The sequence below is a fragment of the Orcinus orca genome, chromosome 9, assembly GCF_937001465.1.
Source record: "Orcinus orca chromosome 9, mOrcOrc1.1, whole genome shotgun sequence".
Taxonomy (NCBI): domain Eukaryota; kingdom Metazoa; phylum Chordata; class Mammalia; order Artiodactyla; family Delphinidae; genus Orcinus; species Orcinus orca.
Genome location: NC_064567.1, coordinates 1,316,869 through 1,341,309, shown reverse-complemented (window position 1 = coordinate 1,341,309; position 24,441 = coordinate 1,316,869). Strand labels below are relative to the sequence as shown.

Below are 24,441 nucleotides of genomic sequence, written 5' to 3'. Positions count from 1 at the left end.
ATTTTCTTTCTTCCCTGACTCTTATAATGTTTTTATTATGAAATTTTCAAACATAAAAGAGTAGAAAAGTGGCACAGTAAGTGGTCATCTGCCTGCCATCCAGAGTCGACTGTTTTTAACATTGTTGACCACTGTTAACATTTTGCTGAGTCATTTCAAAGTAACATAGTGACTTCCCACTCCCAAAATACTTCAGTGGCCATCTCCCCAAAGGACACTCCTGCAAACAAGAGTTTCACTAGTACACCTTTAAAAATGATTGAGAGTAATATTAACTGTCACTAGGGCAACCAGTCTAGTTTGACAATCCCAGTAATAGCAGCCCTTGTACTTAGAGGTGGCTCAGGTTGGTCTAAGACTACGTCCATTTTCAAATTTCTGTTGTTTTCAAATTACATTGAATAGCTGTTTTTCTTTCTTTCTTCTTTTTAAAAAATAAACTCTAATTGACCACACATAACCTTGGATGTCTCTTGAATCTTTTCATCTGGAATAGCCCCTGCCACCCTGCATCTCCAATTTATGTTTTTCTAGAACGTTCTCAGTAGTGTGCTGCAGAGACGGGAATCCGTAAGAGACAGCAGTGGTCCATTCCAGAAATGATGGTGTCTTGGGCCATGGTGATCGCAGTGGGAGTGTCATGAAGTTGGTTGGAAACTAGAGTGCACAGAATTTACAGACTGGATGTGGGGTTTCAGAAAATAAAGCCAAGGATGCGTACCAGCTTTTGGTTTGAGCATTTAGAAGGATGAAGTCGTTTTAAACACTAAGGAACATAAACACGCATGAGATTAAATGAATTGTGTAGAAAGAGAACCAGAGACTGGTCCCTGGGGTCCCCTGACATCAGGATGCTGTGGGGAAGAGGGGGAGCTGGTGATGGAGGAGGAGAGTCCAGGGCCCTGGCATCCAAGTAGGGCAAGCACGGGGGAGGGGGGAGGGGGGCGGTCAGGAAGTGGCCACCAGCATAAACGGAGTCAGAGAGTTGATCATTGAGTTGGTAATGCTCAGTATTGTTTTCCAGGAAAAGTAAAATCAGGATTCCCTGTGAACACGTGTCAGTAATTTTATTTAACTGGTTAATTAAGGAGGGAACCGAGATGTTACAACTGATTCAAATAAGGATTTGCCTTAGGGAATTTATATTCTCTGGCAGAAGCCTTTTGCATTGCCAGGAACAGGAATAATTTGTGTCGCTCTGTATGGGAAACATTTGCATTCCTGTCAGTTTTCTACAAGTTAGCTTCTGTCTCCACGGAGTTGTAGACGAGCCTGGTGGAAGGCGAGGATGGAGGGTAACACAGTGAGCGAGCTGGGCTGGCCACCAGTCTTTTCTGCCCATTTCACAGTCTGGCGGTTTTCCCCGCCGTAGCACCGTTGGTCACCTTGATGAGAGCAGCGGTGGGGAAGGGCCGGTTGGCTCGGGCTTAAGAGGAATTGTGAATGGTGAAGAGCTCTGCACAGGGGCAGGGACGTGGGCCCGGAGTGGGTGAGGCAGTGGGGTCTGGAGACTAAGGTGGGAAACCTGAGAGTGCGCTTATCCAGGATCCAGGTGGGAGGGGAAATGGGCGCCGGGGAAGGGGTTGCTGGAGCTCGGTGGAATGAGGGCCAGGCGGGTGCGGCCTGGGTGGGCACAGACAGTGTTCTTGGGTTTTCAAGAAACAAAGGGCCCACTTAAAAGGTGGAGCACTTTTGAAAAGCAGACACACAATGAACAATAAGCACTTGAAAAGGTACTCAACATCGTAAATAATCACAGATGCAAATTCAGGTCACAGTAAAGTTCAGTAATGCAGCCATTAGCTTGGCTAAACCTTGAAACAGGTAAATACCAAGCGTTACCGGTACGGAGCAGCTGGGACTCTCACATACTGCCCTTCACACTGGACGGTTTCTTGTCAAGTTAAATACTGTCCGGCTACCATGTGACCCAGTGGTTCCTCACCTAGGAATTTACCCAAGAGAAATGAGACAGGTCCACACACGCTATCCTTGAACGTTCATACAGCTTTATTTATAACGAGAAAAGTCTGGAAACGACTCGTGTCCATCAGCGTATGAATGCATAACCAAAACATGGTCTTCCCATGCTGTGGAATGCTACTAGCAGTAAAAGGACCGTGTTTTTAACATGTTGGATGAATCTCAGAAGGATGCCGAGTGAGGAATCTAGACATTGATGTGTACATACCGTACGGTTCCTCGTGTATAGAATAGTAGAAAATGCAGACTAGTCTATGTGACAGAAGAAATGGGTTGGGGTGGGGGAGTTGGAGGGAGGAAGTTACTAGAGAGGGCCGAGAGGAAGCGGTGGATGGATGTGTTGTGTCCTCACTGTGGGGTAATGTCGGAGCTCATTGCGTTGCATACTTTAAATGAGTGCAGGTTATCATGTGTAAATTGTGTCTCTGTAAAGCTGATTCTAAGAAAAGAGGGAGGGGGGTTATATGTTTACATATAGCTCTTTGTTGTACAGCAGAAACTAACACATCATTGTAAAGCAATTATACTCCAATAAAGATGTAAAAAAAAAAAGACATTCTCTGTTTTTAAGTAAGACTTAGTTTTGTGACAGCTAAGCCTTCCTTTCTGCCTGTAATTCTCATAGTAAGAAGGGAGTCTTTAGTCAAAATGCTAGATGACTTAGGATCAGAAATATACTAAGTGTTCTTCTTGGGGGACATTGTGGGCATGGAACGTCTTGCAGACACTTGTGGAAAGATGCTTATCTGAGTTGTAGCAGATGTAGCTTAGGTCAGTGGATCATACCCTTCCCACACGGCACTGGTGATCTTTGATTTTCCTTGTCTGTCTCTCCCTCTCTGATGATGCATTTTTCCTCTCTAAACCAGGCGCCATCATTCTGTTTGGCACATAATAAGGACTCGAAACAGGTGCCAGTGACACGATGCTTGGCTATTTCCCGTCTGTCGTGGAGTCGCGTCTGTTCTCAGGGATATCGTAGTGCTAGAACAGAACGGCTCGAACACTTACCGTAGCGAAGAGAAGAATTTGACGCAACTTGCGGTGCCACTTGCCATCTAGTAAGTATGTGAATACTTTTTTCCGTTTTTACAGGTTACTGCAGAACTGTAATGATGACAGTTTGAACGTTGCACTTCCGATGAGAATGCTCGAGGTGTTTTCCTCTGAGAACACCTATCTGCCTGTTTTACAAGATGCTGGCTACGTGGCGTCCGTGATTGAACAAATTTTGCACTACATGATTCAGAATGGTAAGTCAGCGGTACAAGAACTGGGGGTGGCGTGGTCGTGAGCAGTCGGCACCAGCCAGGGCACCTCTGGGGGCGGGAAGCGTTGTGTGAATCACAGATCCTAACATCTGTCCTCGTCCCTACCCACCCTCAGAATTTGGAAATGTGCCTTGTATCTTTAGCGCACTTTTCCTGTTGCTTGAAAATGAAGTAAGTTAGTGTCTGCTGTCGGAAGTTGTTCCAGGTGCTCTGGGCCCGCAGTGCAGGCCTGGCTGCCCTGGCTGAGTGCCGCGGCCCGGGTGGTGGGCACAGTCACGCCGCAAACACAGTGCCACACCGACCCGGGAAGAGCCTGTCCCAGGAATCACAGTAGTTCAGTAGAGGAGAGGAAGGTGCTCAGTTTATTTGAATTTTCTTACTAACTCGGTGACACACGTCTTAAAGTGACTGCATTCTGTCAGGTATAATAACCTAGATCTGAAATTCCTCTGAGAACATGTCAGTGTTGCCGGCAGAAAGACCATGAAGTGCATATGATTTTTAAAACTTCTATGATAATTAAGTAACATAAAGTAAAAAAGTTGATTCCCAGGGAATTCCCTGGTGGCCTAGTGGTTAGGACTCTGTGCTTTCACTGTCGTGGGCCCTGATTCAGTCCGTGGTTGGGGAACTGAGGTCCCACAAGCCGCGTGGCGTGGCCAGCAAGGACAACAACAAAAATCTGACTCCCGGTGTTCTCACAGGTGGAAAAATCAGATGCTGCAGGGCTCCTGGACTTCCGGAGCATTAACGTTAGAATGGGTATGTTATGAGTCGTAAAAGGAGCTATAGGGTGTTCTAGAAAGCAACAGTGACTGATAAAAACATAAATAATTTTGCTTTTGTTTTTTTTGAAATGGACTAATCTGTTGACTGGTTAAATCTAGCTAATTTAATTCTCAGGATTAAAACTAGAAATTAAATTCTTATACATCCAACCTTACTGTTTGGTTTAGGTTTAAAAAATAAAGAAACCCTACTTAGTTCATTGAAAAATTAGGGAAACTACTGAGTTAATTAAAAGTAAATTGAAATTTGTGGCATTTGATCTTCTAAAAAGCAAATTAATGGGCTTCCCTGGTGGCACAGTGGTTGAGAGTCCACCTGCCGATGCAGGGGACACGGGTTCGAGCCTTGGTCTGGGAAGATCCCACATGCTGTGGAGCAGCTGGGCCCGTGAGCCACAACTACTGAGCCTGCGCGTCTGGAGCCTGTGCTCCGCAACAAGAGAGGCCACGATAGTGAGAGACCCACACACCACGATGAAGAGTGGCCCCCGCTTGCCACAACTTGAGAAAGCCCTCGCACAGAAACGAAGACCCAACACAGAAAAAATAAATAAAATAAATTACTAAAGTCCTACCCCCAACATCTTTAAAAAAAAAAAAAAAGACTAAGCATTCAGTGAGAATTTTTACCCTTCTTGCTTTCAAAAGTGTAAAGATGATAACTAAGAAATATGCGTTATTTTAAAATGTGTCTTGAACTAGGAGATGCTTCAGAATCTTACACAGAAGGTGCTGCTTCCAGTGTCTGTGGTATAGCCATGTTTCATCTTTTTTGATAAATTACTTCCTGACATTACTAGTCTGTAATGTTTTAGCATCGTGTTCATTTACTAGTTCATGTTATTGTGCACTGTATGTTGACTTAACATGAAGCTTTTTAACAATTGCAACTAAACTACTTAATGCTCTGTTCATGCTGTCAATCTACACATATTTGTGTGAATATATTAATAATACGCTACTTTAAAATTTTTTCTTGATGTATTTACGTCTTTTCAGTTTTATAGCGGAAGAGCTTTCAGGCTTTCTTGCTGCGCGTCGCTGGTGATCAGTGTGTGTGAGGTTAGAGCTGGGGTGGTGGCAGAGCAGGTCTGGGGACCCGTGCGGAGACTCTCCGTTCAGCGACCGAACGTCGGGTGCAGAACTGGAGGGAGCAAACCAAGCAGGTGGAGAGCGTGTTAGCGTGAGCTTACAGTAACGGGATGCCTGCAGACTACGCCCGAAGATGCTCTTACTGCCGTGCACGAAGGGGGCACACGCTTCTATAGGACTGCGTGACCTGAGTTGTTAGTGGCGGCAGAGTTATGTTCACCGTACCCCTAGAAAGCCCATCAGCAGCTTTGAAAGGCCATGCCAGGTGTTTCTGCTTCATAGAGGTCGTCTTTAAAACATGTGAATCCCTCGGTGCCCACATTGTGGTCACCAGAGGCATCCTTTCCTTTAAAAGGGATTTAAGAGTCCCTGGTCCTGATTGGGAGATGGGAAGGTGAGACTGGGCCATCTTGTCCCATCAGGAAGCAGAGATGCTCACCTGACTGCAGCCCATCAGCAGTACGATGATGATCACGAGTATCAGCAAGGAGAACAGCTGCGACGGGTGCAAGTCTACCCCGGGGTTAAAGTCCTGGGTTCAACGTGATATTGTTCAAAAAACCACAGAACGACTTAATTACGTGAAGGATGCTTAAGAGACATTTAAAAAATCACAATGTATGGGATTTACTTGGATCCTGATGCAGGCAAACTAGTTAAATAAAATTTATAATATGAGTCAATTGGAGACTTGAACACTGATAGGTATTTGTGGTATTGAAGAATTATTACTAATTTATTTTAGCTGTGACGATGGTAGTTTTAAGAAAAATAAAGTCCTTTGATGATATACTGAGATAATTATATCTTGGATTTGCTTCCAAATGAGTGGAGGCATAGATGACTGGCTGTAGTTGATAATTGTTGGTGCTGGGTAGTGGGTACGTGGACTTTATGCATCACTTCAAGCTACATGGGTACCTAAAGGTTTTCTTAATGAAAACTTGAAGAAAAATTAGCTTGAAGTTGTACCTGTGGAGATTTGTAAAAAGCATTTAAAAATTGACAAGTTTTTTTTCCCCTCCTTATAAGAAAAGGTATGAATTGATACAAATTATAAATATGTTTTTCTTTTCTTTTAGGGTATTATAGATCTCTCTATTTGTTAATTAACAGCAAACTTCCATCAAGTATTGAATATTCTGATTTATCTCGAGTTCCTATAGCAAAAATATTGCTAGAGAATGTTTTAAAACCATTGCACTTTACTTACAACTCCTGTCCAGAAGGTGCAAGGTGAGAATGGAATCAATTTATTGATTTTGTAATTTCACAAGATCGTCTGTATCCAACAATAACTTTGACATAGGATGCCCTGTTAAATATAGACTTGAAAGTCAAATTTTTGCTTTATTAGTGTGACTCAGTTTAAAGAAAAATGTACTTTTTCTGTCTGTCCTGCACCCTAAGATAAATTTATAATTCTGATGACCTGGTTATTTTCTTGCTTTCTAGTAGCTATCAAAAGTTAGCAAAAACACGGCCGAGTTTTTTTTATAGGAAAGACACAACATGAAGTTCAGGGTAATCTAGTTGATACTGAAAGCTTAACATTATTAGGAAGGTATTTTGTGACCGGTGATTTGAATCAATGATTTTGTGAACAGTGTGTTTTGGTTTTATTAAAAGCTTCCATTTTTCTTTTTAAGGCAACAAGTTTTCACAGCCTTCACGAAGGAGGTCCTGGCAGCCCCCTTCACGGAGCAGGTCTTCCACTTTGTCATTCCTGCCTTGGCCGACGTGCAGACCGTCTTCCCCTATGAGCCCTTCCTGAATGCACTGTTGTCCATAGAGGGTCCACGCTCCAAGACCAGTGGTGGAGCGCCGTGGCTCTTCTACGTTGTTTTAACTGTTGGTGAAAATTATTTGGGTATGAAATGCAAGATGTGTCTTGCGCGAACTCACATGGAGGTGGTATTAGCGCGTAAGAGCAGGGGGTGTGGTGGCGGGTGTCCCGTTGTCGAGGTGGCCTCTGGGGTGGGGATTTCTGGAAAGGTGTATTTGCTGAAGGACTGTGGCCTGGGCAGTGTCCCTGGGGAAGGTTTCCAGGCACAATGAAAAAGTCTGCTTTAAATGCATATTATAAGGCCACACAGATTAAGAAGAATTTTTGAGTTGAACGGGAGAACTCCTGGGAGTGCGGGGATGTTTTCCCCATTCATGCTAAACTGCTCGTGTGCCTATTGTAGAATTTTGGTGTCTTCCTCTAGTGTATTTTAATGCACACATCTATATAAGTCCTGGTCAGAAATGCCTCCCTGAGTACAGGAAAAATGTGAACCTGAGTTTTCCAGTTTCTTTTTGATCCCTTTTAATTAATGGTTGTAACTGATTGTTTTACAAAGGGACCCTGTCTGAGGAGGGACTGCTAGTGTATTTGAGCGTCCTCCAGACCCTCCTTTCTCGGTTGCCGGTTTCACCTGCCAACACAAGCTGTCAGGATTCAGCCAGTGACTCTGAAGATGAGAGTGGAGAGACAGACACGCAGACAAGTGCTCCAGTAAGCTCCCGGGTCCTGTGCGTCCGAGCCCAGCTTCATGTGACGTCGGAAGTCAAAAGCTTGTGTCCGTCCTTATTTCTAGTTATATAAGTAATACATCAAGACATTCTTATTGTAAAGCCTTCAGCTGTAGAGATAAGGGCCCCTCACCTACACTGCCATCGTGCCCTTCCCCAGAGAGAGCCGTCCTCGTGATTGGACACGAGCTCTTCCATACCTGTTCCTTACGTCTGTACAAGGTTATGTGGAGACACATGGTTTTGTGTTTGGTTTTTTAATGTGAAATAGGTCATCCTGTATATTAGTTCGATCATTACTAGGACATAGTTCCTAGGAGTGAAATGATTGGGTTAAAGGGTTAAGCTGCTGTAGTTCTCAGGAAGCGCACCTACTGTGTGTCACGCACTGTTCTACTTTTTCTTTTTGTAAAGAATTTTTAAAAAATAACTTTATTGAGATACACTTCACCATAAAATTCACCCTTTTATTTTTTAAATATATTTTTATTTTTATCTATTTATTTTAAAAAATATTGTTGTTTTTTTTTTTTGGCTGCATGGCATGTGGCATCTTAGTTCCCCAACCGGGAATTGAACCCGTGCCCCCTGCAGTGGAAGTGCAGAGTCCTAACCACTGGGATGCCAGGGAAGTTCCAAAATTCACCCTTTTAGAGTAATACACAATTCAGTGACTTTTCAGTGTAGTAACATAACGGTGCAGCCATCCCCACTGTCTAATTTTAGAGCATCTTCATCACTCCACAGAGAAACCCCAAGTCCATTAACAGTCAGTCCCTTTCCTCCTCCTCCTCAGCCCCTAGAAGAAAAAATAAGGTTAAGTTTCTTCTTACCCTGGCTTGTGAACAGCACACAACATCTTTGTCAATTTTCGCGAATTTTATAGATGATAAATACTATGATTGGTTTTTAAATTCATTTTACGAACAGTGTCCCATATTATCTCCCACTTCTCACCGAGCGTTGTTTACTGTGCATTTTCAAGGAATAAAAAGCTTTATGTGACTTACACGCACAATTTGTCTGCCACTGACGTCTTTTTCTCTTAATTACACGATGGAAATGGCTTGAGGTGTGGCTGTACTGGGTTTTAGATATATTTTTTTTTGGTTAGGAAATTTCTCTTTGGTTAGAGTCTAGTCCCAGGAGCCGTACACTTGAGAGTGACTCGTGCTGTGTGGGGTGGGAGCTGGGGGGGTTGAGTGAAAGGGCACAGGGCTCCCTTAGCAGAGACGAAAAAGCCATATCAGGAGGACAGGGGGCAACAGATGAGTGGTTGCCAGGGCTTAGGCCAGGACAGGGTTGATTACAAAGAGACAAAACAGAGTTTTGGTGGGTGCTGGAACTCTTGCATCTGTCAAAACTCAGAACTGCACACCGAAAAGTGTGAATTTTATTGTATGGTCAAAAAAAGTGGGATCCTGTAGGTGAGATGTAGGTAAAACTTCTGTTTTCAGAAGACAGAGAATCTGTGAATTTAAATTGTGTTTGTACGGACACACCTCATTTTATTGCGCTTCTCAGATGATCCACTTCTTACACATCGAAGGTTTTTGGCGGTTGTTTGTTGGCAGGTGATGGTGAGCATTTCTTAGCAATAAGGCATTTTTAAATTAAGGTGTGTACATTGGTTTTTTAAAAGACGTAATGCTATTGCATTATGTATTTAATAGGCTACGACAGTGTAAACATAACTTTCATATGCACTGGGAAACCAGGAAATTCATGTGAATTACTTTATTTCCACGTTTGCTTTATTGCGGTCTGGAACCAAACCTGCAGTATCTCCCAGGTGTGCCTGTACAAAATGCGATTTGTATCTTAAGTGAAGAGAGAGATGTATATATATATATATATATATATATATATGATACACCTCTAATACAGTGTTTTATTTGGTAGATTGTTATAAGTTACATAAATTATATTCATCCAGGTTTCCAAACAGTACAGTCAGTAACACCCAGTGTTGTATATATAGTCATTTTTATATACTCATATATATGTACGTATATGAAAAAAGTATGTATCTTTGGTTAATATCCCAAATAGGTAAACTGCATCGAGTATTAGCTCAGCTTTTAGTCGGTGAGTCAGATATTCTAGGGACGCTAAGCTGTAAAATAACAGGTCTATGTATTTCCTTTGATGCTTTTTAAGTTCTTTAATATTCTGACGATTTTGCTTAAACTGTGGTATCTCAGATAATTTAAAATGAAAGTTTTATCAGATGGTAATACATTTTCACACGTGTGCTTAGTATAATGCAATCTGAAAAATATGAATTAAATTTTTCTTAAATTGTAAGGACTAAACATACTGTCACATTAAAGCACAGACTGAGTGTTCACAGTTCTGTGTTGTCATGCTGGGCAAAATTGGCACCTACCATGGGTAATGACTTCGGGTCTCCAGAGGATTTCAGCTTACTTTCACGGGGGACTTGGTAGAGATATTGATATGTTCGTTGTGATGTGGATAATTTTTAGGTAACGCCTTTCTTATGTTTTCAGTTGAAGGAAAATAAGATTTTACATTATCTTTGTAGTGTTGAGCTGAGTTCTAATAGAACATGGTTAACTCAGACTAACCCATCTGGTGTGTTTTAGGAGGATGGTAGACTGTCAGTACCGTACATAACCGAGGAATGTCTGAAAAAGTTGGATACGAAACAGCAGACCAACACCCTGTTAAACCTGGTCTGGAGGGACTCAGCCAGCGAGGAGGCCTTCACGCTGATGGCGGCCATCTGCCATACACTCATGGTGCAGCACCGAGTCATGGTACCCAAGGCCAGGCAAGTCTCCTGGGCGTGGGTGCCTCGGTCCCCGGCGGGCTCTCCTCCCTCTGCTGGCCATGCGCTCCCTCCAGCCAGTGTCATGGAAAATGAACGTTTGTTTGTTTTTCTTTTCTAAACCAGCTAATACTGTTTAAGTCCTTTCCCTGGCCTTTGACATGTTAACCAATCCAGGAAGATCCTCTTGTGTGCTGTCTGGGGTGAGGGGAGCTTAGTCCTGGCCACCCCTTTAAAAAGTCGGACTCGTGCCTGGATGATAGAACCAACGTATTACTTGTCTCTGTAGGCTTTTTCATAGCACTCTTTTGGTCAGGGTGCCCTTGACAGTTTACTTTGGTACCTGAAAAATTTTTGTTGTTCAAAACTTTGAAATGAACTTTTGAGAGGGACAAGAAACATAGGAATTTAAATGTGGCTGATGAATGTGACAGTAACCTTAAACTATTGGTATTTTTTCCCTCTATTTTGAGTGATAGTTGAGCAGTTTCCTAGAATTTAACAGAACAATGCTCAGAGGAGCGCAGTGAGACCGAGTGTAGTGGTTCCACTAGGAACTGAGGGGCCGCCCTCTGTGATGCGCGTGGGTGCCTGAGTCCTGTGTGACCGGGCAGAGTCCCCTCTGTTTGTAAAATGCTATCCCGTAACATGAAAAGAGCTGTTTCTTTTGCTAGGAAAGCGTTCTTTGAAACGAGCTGTATGCAGGGAGCGCATCACCTGCAGCTGCCTTGTAAACACTAAGGCAGCCGACTAATGAGGTGCTGTCCTCGCTCGCTGGTGTTTATTAGCGTCGGACGCAGCAAGATGCCGGGAAACTGCAAGCCCGGGGTTAGGCGATTAGCTCTCTGGGGGCTAATTGCGTCAGAGCAGGATGTGAGATCTGAGGATCTTGCAGCTGAACTAGGCCCCTTGCTTTTATTGGAGCACAAAGTCCATTGCTCTGGGTGGTAATGACTGGGTTTGATGCGTCGCTGCCCTGGCCTGGGGTTTACCGGTGAACCGCTTCCAAAAGGTGTTTAATGGTAAAGGAGCTTTATATGTAGCCTTGATTTTATGAGTACAGCACCTATTTCCTCTAAGAAAGTACTCCAGGAATTTTATTTATGGCCTAAATATATTAGGTTTTGAGTATTTAGAATGTTTTTCATAGCTCATAAAAGAGCAAATAGGCTTACTTTAACTGTTGTAGATTTTAACTACTTGCAACTTTTTTTAAGGTGTTTAAAAGATGATTAGTAAATTCCTAGGCTGATAACTCACTCTCAACTCTTCCCAGGCTCATATTAGTCCCTCTTATTTTCAGGGTTGGGATTTGAGGTTTTAATTTCTGTTTAACATTGATTGTCAGGATGTATAAAGGAATTTGGAGGCCCTTCCTACATTGATATGGCAAGATTTCTAAGATACAGGTTTAAGTTAAAAAAAGGAAGATATAGAGCAGTGAATAACTATCTCTTGTGTCTGAAAGGTGGAAAAAGTAAGAATGTGTATTTGCATAAAGAAACTTGGAAGCGTTCACAAGAAATTCATAGAAGCGATTACTCACACGTCTGGTTCTGCTGGGGAGGTTGAGGGAGGAGGAGAGGGTGGACTTTGAACCATGTACTTTTTAATATGGTTTGAGCTTTGGATTATGTGAATTATTTTAATTTTTAAAAATTAAGCAATGGACTGCCATCTCCTTTTATGAAAGAAAATTTGTAAATCTTACCATTGAACTTGGAAATCTGAATAAATGTTTGGATTAAAAATTCATATTCACTAATTTTAAATATGAATAAATATTAACTGGTTGTATTGTGGGAGGGGAGAAAAAGGCAGGCACTGTCCCAGTATCTAGAGAACTAAGCCTAGAAAGTGGGATATTTAAGTAGACCCTTGAGGACAGCCCGTGGGCAGGCGCTCAGCTTTACCCCTGGCTGACTCGGAATCAGGCTTAGCGGGCAGGGCTCTGGTGTTGTGTTGGGCGGATCCGTGCTGTTAGGAAGTGTTGCCCACGCTGGACGAGGGCCTCACTCGCTGCGCGCTGCCGCCCGGTCCCCGGGGCCTCCGCTGCTGCCGGGGCCCCTGCGCCCGTCTGCCCCTCGTCCTCGTCCCTCTGCTTGAAGCCCTTTTGCCTAAGCCACGGGATTCTCGAGAATTTCCTTGTCGTCACAGGCTTCTCCTTCTCAGTGCTTTCTGTGGCTTCTTCTTTGTCTCTGTTACAGTGTTTCCTAACCCTTAGACTTCTCTTCCTGTTCAGTTCCTCAGTTCCTTTCTGCTCAGAGGATTCTCTGGGTGATCTCGTCCACACAGGCGGCTTCACCTGCTTCCCGGAGCTCCAGACTCCCATGCAGCCACTGATTAGCAGGGGCCGTCCTCACGCTCCTTTCCTGCTGCCTGGAATTGAACTCAGCATCTTTCCCCTAACGCTGGGGGTCACGCTGGGCCTGCAGTGTCACTTTAAATTAACTAGAATTACATAAAGGTACAAACCCAGTTCCTCAGTCACACCAGCCACATTTCAAGTGCCCAGTAGGCATGTGTGGCCCGTGGCTGCCACGTTGGGTAGCACAGTGTGGACCAGTTCCACCATCACAGAAAGTTCTGGTGGACAGCGCTGCCTGCGAGTTTAGGCTCTCTCCATAGTCCCCTGTATGCATTGTCACCATGGTATGTGAGTGCTGCGTACTTTGTGTTGTGTTGCCAGACTGAATTGTCAGAAATGTAACCCACGTTATTTCACCCTCTTGCTTGAATCCCTTTGGCTCAGGACAGCACTCGCATCTCCTTGCCTGGTGCTGTGCAGCGCCCTCTCCTAATCCAGTGTTTGGTTACCCCTCTGACTCCGTTTCCAGCCATAAAATTAGGGCTTTTTGCCCCAGCCACGCTTCATTACTTCCGTTTTCTTGCTATTTTTTATGCCTCCAAGGTATTTCATGCCTCTCTCCTTTTGCCTGTGCTGGTGTCTGTCCAGAGTGCCTCTGCCCTCCTCCTTGTCTTTTCTTGGCTGAATTGTCTCTTAGAGTCATGCACAGGTGATCATCTTTCAGAAACCCTCCTGAGTTTATATCCTGAGATTTCGCCTGTAATTACAGCTTCTAGTGAAATTTTCATTTTACGGTAGGTACCCCCTTAAAAGCTGATTTTAAGGAGTTTGGGTTTACACTTCAGGTGGGTGGATGAGCTATTCTTTGGGGCTTGGCTCTCCTGTTCCATCAACATCTAGAGACTTTGAAATGGCATTTTAAAGGTAGTGCTTTAAGGACCGGAAGGGTTGGTGTCACAGTCCTCCTCTAGCTCTCTTGTTCATACCTCACGTGGCAAAGCCGTCGGAGCCAGGTCTGTTGCATCAGGTGCTTGATTTTTCTACCAGAAGTCGGTAGGGTGAGCCAGCTTATGGCGTCTTGTGCTATCCGCCATCGTGACTTGGACAGGTGTGTGCCCTGGGAGCGCATAGCCGCTTCCTCCTCTGCTTTCTGAGCACTATCAAGTAAACGTGAGAATGAGTGCCCCCTCACCTCTTTGTAAGTTCATCTCTTTAATCATTTGAGATGGAAGGATTGTGCAAATGACTTCAGCGGAGAAAAATGCAAATTTGTGTTGCATGGGTATTCCAGGAGTACTACATACTGTTCATGTTTTTGTAAACGAATTTCTATAGTATTTTAGGAAAAATACTGAGAATGTACCTACAGAGAAACTATTATGATTATTTTTGCCTATGGTTTCATGCTTGCTTTTATTATCAGTGATATTTTCGGTATAAACAATAGATTTAAGCAGCTATTGCTATAATTTGCATTCTTAGGAAAGTCAGATAAAATTTGTGAGCTTTTTGACATTTCAACACAATGACTTTATTATTGCCTATCTTGAAATCATATAGATTATAAATGAATTGGCAGTAGTTATTGTTAGAGGCATCAAATTAATAAAGCAGGCCTGCTTTAGTCAAATTTAGGAATATAATTTGTAGTGAGTTTTGAAACTTCTAAGAATTTTCTAAACATTTGAGGATGACAGTCCGCAGGAAATACGAGTGAACTTGGAAAAAGCATTATATACACACAGGCTGTTTAAAAGTTTTTTAAAGTTTTCTTGAAAGAAGTAAAAGGGAAGGTTATCAAGGAGGCATCTAAGGTGGCGAATGCTGCTTCCTCCCATTTTAGTTTAAACTAATATGAGGGAAGGTACGTTTTTTGAATCGGTTCATCTTAAAATTAAAGAAAACTAATTATCAGGGGAAAGGGAACTGTCTGTTTACCCTGGTCATGGTTTCAGCACTGGGATGTTAGTTTAACACAGCTGTATGTCTGAAGCTTGTCTTCTGCTCTTAATTCCTAGTTTGTGAAGAAGATATGCTTTAGGTTGCTTCAAGCTGAAATACGCCTTAAAATTTTTATTATCAGTAAGGCAATTTGGAGCTTACTTTTAGTCTTGCGTTATTCACAGGTGAAATTTATATGTGTATTTTAATATTGCTTTTGCCAAAAAAGTGATACTTTCAGCAGGAAAACACAAAGTATCACATTTGCACTGTGTGCGGCAAGAGCAGAATGGTCTTTGGGTGGGTGACTTGTCATACTTCTCTTACGTGTGACACCTTTACATACAGAGGAAGTCTCTGAGAATGCCTTGCTGTCATGACCTTTACTGCCTGTGTGTGAGCGGGAGTCTTCCACTGTGTTCTCTTTAATAACTTGAATAGTCCTTTACTAATTAACTCATAGGGTTGTCTCAGCTAAATAAAGCTTAATGGGTAATTTTTAATATATCCCAGTATATGTAAAGAGTACTTCACTTCCTTACCTTTTAGCAGTAAAGTCCCAAATAACCTTTATTAATTTATAAAAAAGGTTTAATAATTTGTTTTATTATTGCCTATTGAGTGATTAATTTAGGAACTGTAGTTGTTTCAAAATTAACTTGAAAAAAATTAACTTGAAATATAACTTATGAAATGTGTAGCCATTAAAATAATGTTTCAGAAATATGTATATGTATTCATGTGGAAAGATGTTAGTTACAATTGTGAAATTGTAATTTCACATTTAGGTGAAATTGTAATTTCATTTAGGTGAAATTGTAATTTCACCTATTTCACAAATAGGTGAAAAACTGTCTTGTAAGAGAATGTATTGGGAGAACCCATTTTTGTTTACATCTGTCCACCGTGTCTGGATGGTTTATTCCAAGGTATTAACTGATTATTTTTGGGAAGATGGGATGAAATGTTGCTAAAGATCTTTTCCCTGTGTTGTTGTTGTTAAAGAAAAAAGAGCAAAGGAAACACCTACTTACAGTACGTTGTTCCTCAGACCTCTGAGGTGCCAAGTGTTAGTATTTATATTCAACACAAATTTAAGAAATCGTGTCAGTAAAATTATACTAGATAGTACACTCTTTTAAAAGACCTTAATTTCTTAATTAAAGAGAAAGAAGGCAAGCAGATACTACCTTCTAGAATTCCTTCATGTTGAATGTTCATGTTTTTTATAGCTTTGTTTTTATTCTGTTTTCCATGGTTTATTTAATTGATCTCCTATGATTTATTGTGTTCTTACCATTCTTTGGTATTCCAATAATTTTTGTTTTAATTTCTCAACCTAATGAATTAGTATAGTGTTGTTACCATTTATTAAGTATGTACTTGTGACAAACATAACTCACTTTTGTAGAATCATCATATTTTTAAGCTGGAAAAGACCTTAGGATTGATGTAGCACAATCCCCTCGTTTTCTCATAAAAACAGGCTGCTTTTGGTCTACATGACACTTGAAGAGTGGTTGGGCTAAATGATCTAATAGATTCTTTCTAGCCTAAGATTCATGATTCTAGGTAAATTTCACATATTCTTTTATGCTTCCACTGTTTTTTAAATGATTATGCTTTTAATGCCATTTGAACATCTCAAAATGCACCACACTGAAATTGGATTGGATTTTTAAAAACCAGTACTCCGTAATCACTGTTGTAGACCTAGAAATTGCTAATGCTGAAGAACGTATCTGGTGTTTTTGATGGAATGCAGGAAAATAAGCAATTAAATTCGAGACTTTTATATTGAAGAGTGACTTATTTATCTAAACCCTATTCCTTTCTCTTCCACTATGGGCATTTAAATTAATACACTTTTTGCAAAATTTAGTCTATTAAAATATTTTGTATTATACTCAGTACAGTTTACAGTAACTGTGGTAATTAACTCCATAGAGAATCGTGGATACACACTGCATAGTGCTTTTATTTAGTCAGATCGTCCAGTTACTATTAATGGCCATTTCTCAGGAAAGGACCTGGGGGTGGTCTCAGGAGACCCCAGGGCTGGTGGTCGCGCTGTTGAGGAGACAGAGGTGCTCTCTTCTAGCTCCTCAGGAGCCTGGGGGCTGCTACGTGACAACTTTGGGGGTCAGACATCCCATAAAAAGTAGATAGGACTAGATGATATATGGGTATTAAAAACACGGGATTCTGTGCTCAGAACACTTTCATCTTCAGGTTTGCATTCCAGGATCGTTGCTTGTGCATTCTCTAATACCACAGTGAAAGCTTCTGTGCTCTTTAGTCCTGCTCGCTAACCAGCTTTGTCTTTGCCCTTCTACCTTCTTGTTCTTCTGAGATGGTTCTAAAGTAAGATCACATCCCTTTCTTAAAACCGTATTTTCCTACCATCCTAAACCTTTTCTACTGTGATGTAGTCTCATAAGTTTGAAATTTGATTTTTGACTCCTGCCCTTCTAAAATTATACTAGATAGCGCCCTCTTTAAAAAGAGTGGAAAAATGTTCTACGCAGCTTTTTTCTCCTGATTATAACTTTGTGACTAAAAATTATATCCTATTACAAAAATGCAGTATACCAAGTAAAGCTAGTTTAAAGTTAAACTTGGTTACCCACAAAGTTCCTTAGCCTTTTTAATCAATTTGATATTATACAGGAGGGGTCTTTAAAGCCTTTAAAATATATTTTTAGATTTAAATTAGTTTTGAGATGTTAGTTAACATTAAAAAACACATTTTTATGTGTTTGTTTTAAAGGGGGGATGTTAAAATCAGTTAAATATTAAAATATTTTTAAATTATTAAAATATTTCTAAAATTTTAATGTGTCTTGGTAGTAATAATACATAATATTGTGGTGTAGTAATGTGTTGTGATACGTACTCAGAGGGGCAGCAAACTCAGCTTGTGCTTGAAAACGGCCCATCCGGTTCTCTCTGGGGTTGGTCTCATAGGCACAGCTCAGGGCCAGCTTAGCTCCGTAACAGTAGACAGTGGCTCTCACAGTTGGGGTGCACGGACTAGTTCTCATTTGTACTCCTTAAGCAGCCTGCTGTAGGAAGGAAGTGATTTGGGGTGTTAATACAGATATTTTCTAAATTGTACATTATCTTCAGTTTATAGCTTTCTTCTTTTTGAAGAAGTATATTGAATGAATATTTGCTAACTCTTTCTTATTTCCCCTGTTCCTTTTTAGGCTTCTCTACAGTTTAGCCTTCAATGCCAGGTTTCTGAGACACCTTTGGTTTCTCATATCTTCTATGACAACACGGATGATCACAGGGTATGTGTTATACAGACTTAGAAATTGAGCTTAAGGACATGGAAAGTGGCGATCTAATAAAAAGCACTGTAAGAAGGTATTTTTAAGTACTGCTTATACTTAGCTTATTTCATATTAGAAGAAAAATTCTAGATGGTCTCAGTTTCACAAAGTGAAAAAATTAATGCCTAAATTTACAGTTGTTTATCTGTGTATATTATTAAGAGTATGGCTTTATCTGAGGGTAAAGTTGTTTTAAAAATACTAGTCGGGACTTCCCTGATGGCCAGTGGTTAAGACTCCTCTGCGGGTGGTGTGGGTTCAATCCCTGGTTGGGAACTACGATCCCGCGTGCTGCGTGGCACAGCCAAAAAAAAACGAAAACAAAACTAGTCATGTTTTGAAAATCAGAAACTTGAAATTTCTTTGCTTCATATGTCTTTTCCCTGCTTTTGATAGTGAAAATATAGATTTGAAGCAAATTTACCACCAACACAAACATTAAAACATATAAAGTATTGTAGAAATTGGTTTCTAAACCTTTTTGTTGAAATAATTCGATTTTTTATGTGAATCGTGTAACTTGAAAGCTAAAATCTTTAATATACATATTTATTGAATGCATAATATGTAGAGAATTTAATATTCAAAAATCCTTCACGGTAAATGGACGGAGGCCATTACCATGATGAATTTCTCCTGTCTGGGGTCTGAGCCAGTCCTTCTGTACTGTAGTGTGAAAAGAAGTGTGTGACTCAGTTCACTGGAGACTCAGCTTCTAAAGTGCCCTTGCACGCGGTGGAGATCACAGCCAGCACCGTATTGCCTGCAGCCGTGAACCAGCCTGTCCTGGGAAGGAAAGCACTTCTTTGTTTTAGGGCCAGCCTTTGGAAAGAAGAGGGTTTCCGTTTTTTTAATATATGTATGTGTGTATATATATATATATATATACACACACACACACACACACACACACACACACACACATATAAAAATATTATTTACTTATTTATTTTTGGCTGCGTTGGGTCTTCGTTGCTGTGTGTGGGCTTTCTCTAGTTGTGGCGAGCGGGAGCTACCCTTCGTTGCGGTGAGCAGGCTTCTCATCGCTGTGGCTTCTCTTGTTGCAGAGCATGGACTCTAGGCACACGGGCTCAGTAGTTGTGGCGCATGGGGGCTCCGCAGCATGTGGGATCTTCCCAGACCAGGGCTCGAACCCGTGTCCCCTGCATCGGCAGGCAGATTCTTAACCACTGCGCCAGCAGGGAAGTTCTCCTTTCCTCTTTCAAACAAATTTTATATTCTTTTGAGACAAGAAACAGAAAGCCTTACTGGTGGGTGAGTTTGGGGTGTCCAGCATTTCACTGTGCATCCACCTGCAATCTCCCTTGGTCTGTGACACAGTACACGTGTGGTGCTCTTTGGGTCTCAGGCTTGTCACTGTGGTGTGTGGAGGACGATATGGTCCCGTTGCAGCACCTTCGGGTGGGTCCCAGCCAGCCCTGTGCCAAAGGAGCCCAGGTCCAGTCCTCTTCCCACTGCTAGAGGAAGGGCAGGGTACTCATAGCGTAACTTTGAGTTACTTTCATGTTTTTTTCATGTAATTTTAATGCATCTTACGTGACTGAAAGGAGTCTTGAATGACAGCACGGGAGCTGAGGCAACGCAGAAGGGTGGAGCCATGTCTCTCGTCTCAACAGTGAGCGGCAGCAGTAGAGAGGAGAGAGAGATAACTGAAGGTCTAGAAAGTATCTTTATATCCTGTGATTTTCAAATTAAGATGTAAGGTTTCTAGGTAGGGGTGTGTGTGTGTGTGTGTGTGTGTGTGTGTGTGTGTGTGTGTGTGTGTGTGTGTGTGTGTGTGTGTGTGTGTGTGTGTGTGTGTGTGTGTGTGTGTGTGTGTGTGTGTGTGTGTGTGTGTGTGTGTGTGTGTGTGTGTGTGTGTGTGTGTGTGTGTGTGTGTGTGTGTGTTTCAAACACTTATGACTATGCCCGCCTTGGCATTCATGAATGACGGCTTTGTTTAGGGCAAAGAAAGATTGGGGATCACTGGAACGGGAAATTATCCTTGATCTCCAAGTGTCTCAGCTTAGCAGCAGCGGTCCCGCCCGGGCTCTGCCTGATGATTGCCTGTTTGTCTATGGCATTTGCCTCCTGGTGAGGAGATGGAGTCATGGCGTGTGAAAAAAAAATGAGATAGTATTGATTATATTAAATTACTAATATTATAAGTTAGTAAAGGTATACAAATTTTTAAAAACTCATTATTTCTTAAAAGCTCATTTGAGAATGAATTTCTTTGTAATTTAATTTATTAAAATAAGGTCCCTCAAGAAGCTTACAGTGTATTAACACATTCCTAATGTGTATCTCATCATATTTATTATTGGAATAAAATTAAGATGAAATGCCTGATTTTCCTGAAAATGGCGTGAAGCGTAACTTGAAAATATCAGTGGTTTCCTAGCGGGACTTACGCAGCTGGGGCTCCTGAGCTTCAGGGAGCGTAAGGCTCTTGAGAGGAGTGTGTCGAAGTGTAGACTTCTCGGCCCCAGCCCTGGGGCTTGGCTTCGGGGCCTGGGTTAGAAGCCCGGAGCTGTGGCCTCACGGGCCCCTCGGTGATGGGGATGCAGGTGAAGCTGAAGGAGCGTCTGGGCGGCTGGTTTCTGTTTTCTGATAGGCCTCCCTTTACCAAAACCTAACCTGAGGGTGTTTTGCCCTGCCACGGGCCTGTGTGGTGAGGCTGGTGTGGTTCGGTTATTGTCTTTAACTCACTAGGGCCTGTTTTGAGAATATCCTGCCCATTCCTTTTCACATTGGCTCCAGTGGTTAGTAGTACTTACAGTAGCCCTCTTAAAGCTTTTCAAGGCAAGAATGCATTCACTAGAAGCTTCTAGAGATGACGAGAAGCTCTTTCACTTCAGGGGGAGGGGGCAGTTGCCCGGCCCCCTGTGGAAACCCCTGTTCTGAGGGTGTGTACAGAGGTGAGCGTTTGTCTGAGGTCTCGTCGGTGCCCCTAAGCCAGCCAACTCTCCGCATCACGAATCAGTGCCTTTCCTTTCATTACAGTAAATTGCGGACTTTTTATTTGCACAGAAGTCTTTGACCTGTGTTGAGAGGAGTATCTGAGTCAGTGTTGATGGCAGGAGCAGTCAGCAGAATCAGGAGACATGTTTCATTCCAGTCCCAGCTGGGTGAGGCCCCAGGCCACAGCTGACCCTTCTTGCCGGTCGCGCTTCCTGCCATTGGCGTGAACGTGGTTGCTTCCTTCTGCTTACCTCACAGGGGGTTAAAGAGAACAAATAAACTAATGTTGCATAAGTGCCCTAATCTTTTTTTTTTTTTTGCGGTACGCGGGCCCCTCTCTGTTGTGGCCTCTCCCGTTGGCGGAGCACAGGCTCCGGACGCGCAGGCTCAGCGGCCATGGCTCACGGGCCCAGCCGCTCCGCGGCATGTGGGATCCTCCCAGACCGGGGCACGAACCCGCGTCCCCTGCATCGGCAGGCGGACTCTCAACCACTGCGCCACTAGGGAAGCCCTGCCCTAATCTTTTCTTAGGGAAGCAGTGTAAGAGTTTTATGCGTCCTGACATATACGTGCATAACTGACGCCGATGCTGAATTTAGACCCGAGGACTATTGACGGGTCGCAGCTGAAAGCGGCTTTACTGTCCCCTTAGATCCAGGAAATACTTTCTCCACATTGCAGCTGCTTAACTCCACCTGTGCCATGTCCCCCTAAATAGTGTGTGTTTGTCAGTATTATCCACTGTTTTTGTACTTCTGCTGTTAGTGACAAGGGAACTAAAAGATACAAACTATTAGTTTTACCAATATCAGCAAAACAGATGACCTTACCCTTTTGTTCTGCTGTGTGGATGGCACAGGGCTAGGCTTGGTGGGGGCGACCTGGGGGAGATGGGGGCTTCTGTCCTCTTGGGACTTGGCCACTGCTGTGCGATGCCCCAGGCACACAGCCTTTTTCTGTGGTCCCCAAGTTGGCGAGGAGGGAAGACGGCGTGCTTGTCCCTCTGTGTCTGCCCTCACTGCACTTTTACTTTGCATGGATGGCTTTCTCTCAGAGTGGTGCTCTGTGCTGAGCGCTGGGGCCGCGTGGGACACTGGCTCGAGTGTGCTGCTCCTTGGCGGGAGCTGCACCCAGGCTGCACAGCCGGGCCCTGCGCTCCAGCCCCGGTGGTGGCATGCTGTCCCCTGAACTGTGCCCCGTGGACACCCTAGAGCTCCAGGTGGCTCATCCGAGCTGACCAAAACCCCCAGTGAGGACAGCGCCTCAGGCAGGCCTCACCTCCTGCTCTGCTCGCCCATGTGACTTGGGGCAGTGGTGGGCCGGCCCCTGGGGAATTTGCGGCCGTGACTCCTCATCACATGTCACCTCCTAGATAACTGGTTTGGGGAAAATTGATGTTCGAGGTGCAGGTGCAGATGGAGGAAGATGAGAGATCGATCTTGCCCACAAGGTCTGTGAACCCAGGACCACCCGGACATACTGGAGAGGCCGCGGGGCTTTATCGCTGGGGAGGAGCTCACGGGGAGCCTCTGGGAGCTGAGTGTTCAGCGAGAGAAGGAAACGCATTTAACCAGGAGGGAGAAGTAAACGTGATAGCTGGCAGCTCTCGGGAGGGGAAAGAGACCAGCTCGCTTCAGAGCTGCGCCAGGCGGTCTCGGGACTCCTCGTAACAGTTACGGGGCTGGTAGGTGGAAACAAGGCCCAGGATCTAAAGGGGAGACAGCCTGAAGGTTCTAATTTGGGCTCAACATTTAACTGTTTTGAATGTTCCTAAATGTAAGTGGCTGGATAAATTTTTCATGAGACCAGACCCATCTGCCTTCGTAGAGGGGAAAGGGGGTGGTTTTCAGCATAAAAGTAAAGTGTGTGTCTTTAAGAGTGGCGTTACTTACTCTCTGTTCTTCCGGTGAACCTTGGGACCACTGGTTCGCTCTCAAATTACTAAGCTTATCCAGTTGAAGATAGTAGCAGGAACATTAATAAAGAGTGGTGGCTTGGTGTCCTATTCTTTAATTTATGTTATTTGTTAACCTGTATTGTTAGAATGACTTTGCCTCCCCTGGAAGTAGTTTAGTTGCTAATGTAAACGTTATTTTCCCTGATTATATTTGTCTGATGTCATGTCTTAATTTGTTCCCAAACTAAATCATTGTGTTTTTTTTCCTCCTTTTTCCCCAATTCTAGGTCTATGGTACCATTGCTTCAGGTGATATCAAGGGGTTCTCCTATGTCTTTTGAAGATTCTAGTAGAATCATCCCACTCTTTTACCTTTTCAGCTCCTTGTTTAGTCATTCACTGATTTCCATACATGATAATGAATTCTTCGGTGATCCCATAGAAGGTAAGAATTTTGAGGAATTGGTTTGTTGCTGGCCTCATGGCCTGTCCATTTTCATAGGTGATAGAAAAGTTTTAAGCCTTTTAAGTCTTTCAGTGTGTTAAGAAATGAAAAAAAAACCCAAATGTGATAGGAACTTGGTTTATGTTTTCCAGTTGTAGGTCAGAGACAATCATCAATGATGCCTTTCACTTTAGAAGAGCTGATAATGCTGTCTCGGTGCCTTCGAGATGCATGCTTAGGGATCATCAAGTTGGCTTATCCAGAAACAAAACCAGAAGTTCGAGAAGAATATATTATAGCCTTTCAGAGTATTGGCGTTACTACTAATTCTGAAATGCAGCAGTGTATACAGATGGAGCAGAAACGGTGGATCCAGTTATTTAAGGTAACGAGTACATGAAGAGTTTTGTTTACTGAGGTGAAATAATGTGCAGATCTTTTTGTACTGACTCATTTTAGAAGAATAGAAATACAGGTTTGTTTCAGGCATAATTGTTAGTTTGAAAAACTTTTAAGAAAAGTCATTTTCATTTTCCATTTGCCTCCTTCTAAAGCCTTGTTTTTACATTGTTACACGTATCTTTTCTAAATCGCCCCAGGTACTTCCAATGACAAGGTGATGTATAGTTAAAATTTTTTTAATGTTTTCAGTTTTATTTTTCACTAAAAAATCTCTTACAGATTTTATGTATTTAATCTTTTAAGAAATTGAGTAACAAAGGTAGAAAAGATCATTAACTTAATGCAAGTTGAATATAAATTATTTTAAAATATCTTCATTTTTAACCATGCAGAAAGAGAAGTTATGAGTTACTGTGGCTGGAATGTTGGCAGGAAACCACCACCACTGAGAATAGAACTACTGGGGCAGAAAAAAAGAAAAGAAAAAGGGTGCTTGACTTCCCATGAAATTTCTGCAGCAAACACATCTAGTCAGCTAAAATCGCTCATTAAAGGAGTGAGAGCAGAAGAAATGCATTTTCCAAATTGAATGCTAGATTTACAGTCCGTTTAATACTAGCGACCTCTCGCACGCTAATGTTCAGTTCGAGTCATCAGCTGTCCCTTTAGGTCTTTTATCACTGCTTTTGTCAAGCTATCTA

At 42.6% G+C, this 24,441-nt stretch overlaps 1 protein-coding gene across 7 annotated transcripts in view; it reads left to right on the top strand.

Moving 5' to 3' along the window:
* Positions 1–24,441, top strand: part of UBE3C (ubiquitin protein ligase E3C) — a 121,526-nt gene that overhangs the window by 36,398 nt on the left and 60,687 nt on the right. For all 7 annotated transcript variants that reach the window (XM_033408221.2, XM_033408223.2, XM_033408222.2 and 4 more), the window contains 8 exons: positions 3,079–3,236; positions 6,217–6,370; positions 6,784–7,004; positions 7,480–7,634; positions 10,261–10,448; positions 17,904–17,990; positions 23,181–23,338; positions 23,491–23,723. In XM_033408221.2, the coding sequence (XP_033264112.1) occupies positions 3,079–3,236; positions 6,217–6,370; positions 6,784–7,004; positions 7,480–7,634; positions 10,261–10,448; positions 17,904–17,990; positions 23,181–23,338; positions 23,491–23,723 (1,354 nt within the window). The remainder of the gene's footprint in view (positions 1–3,078; positions 3,237–6,216; positions 6,371–6,783; positions 7,005–7,479; positions 7,635–10,260; positions 10,449–17,903; positions 17,991–23,180; positions 23,339–23,490; positions 23,724–24,441) is intronic.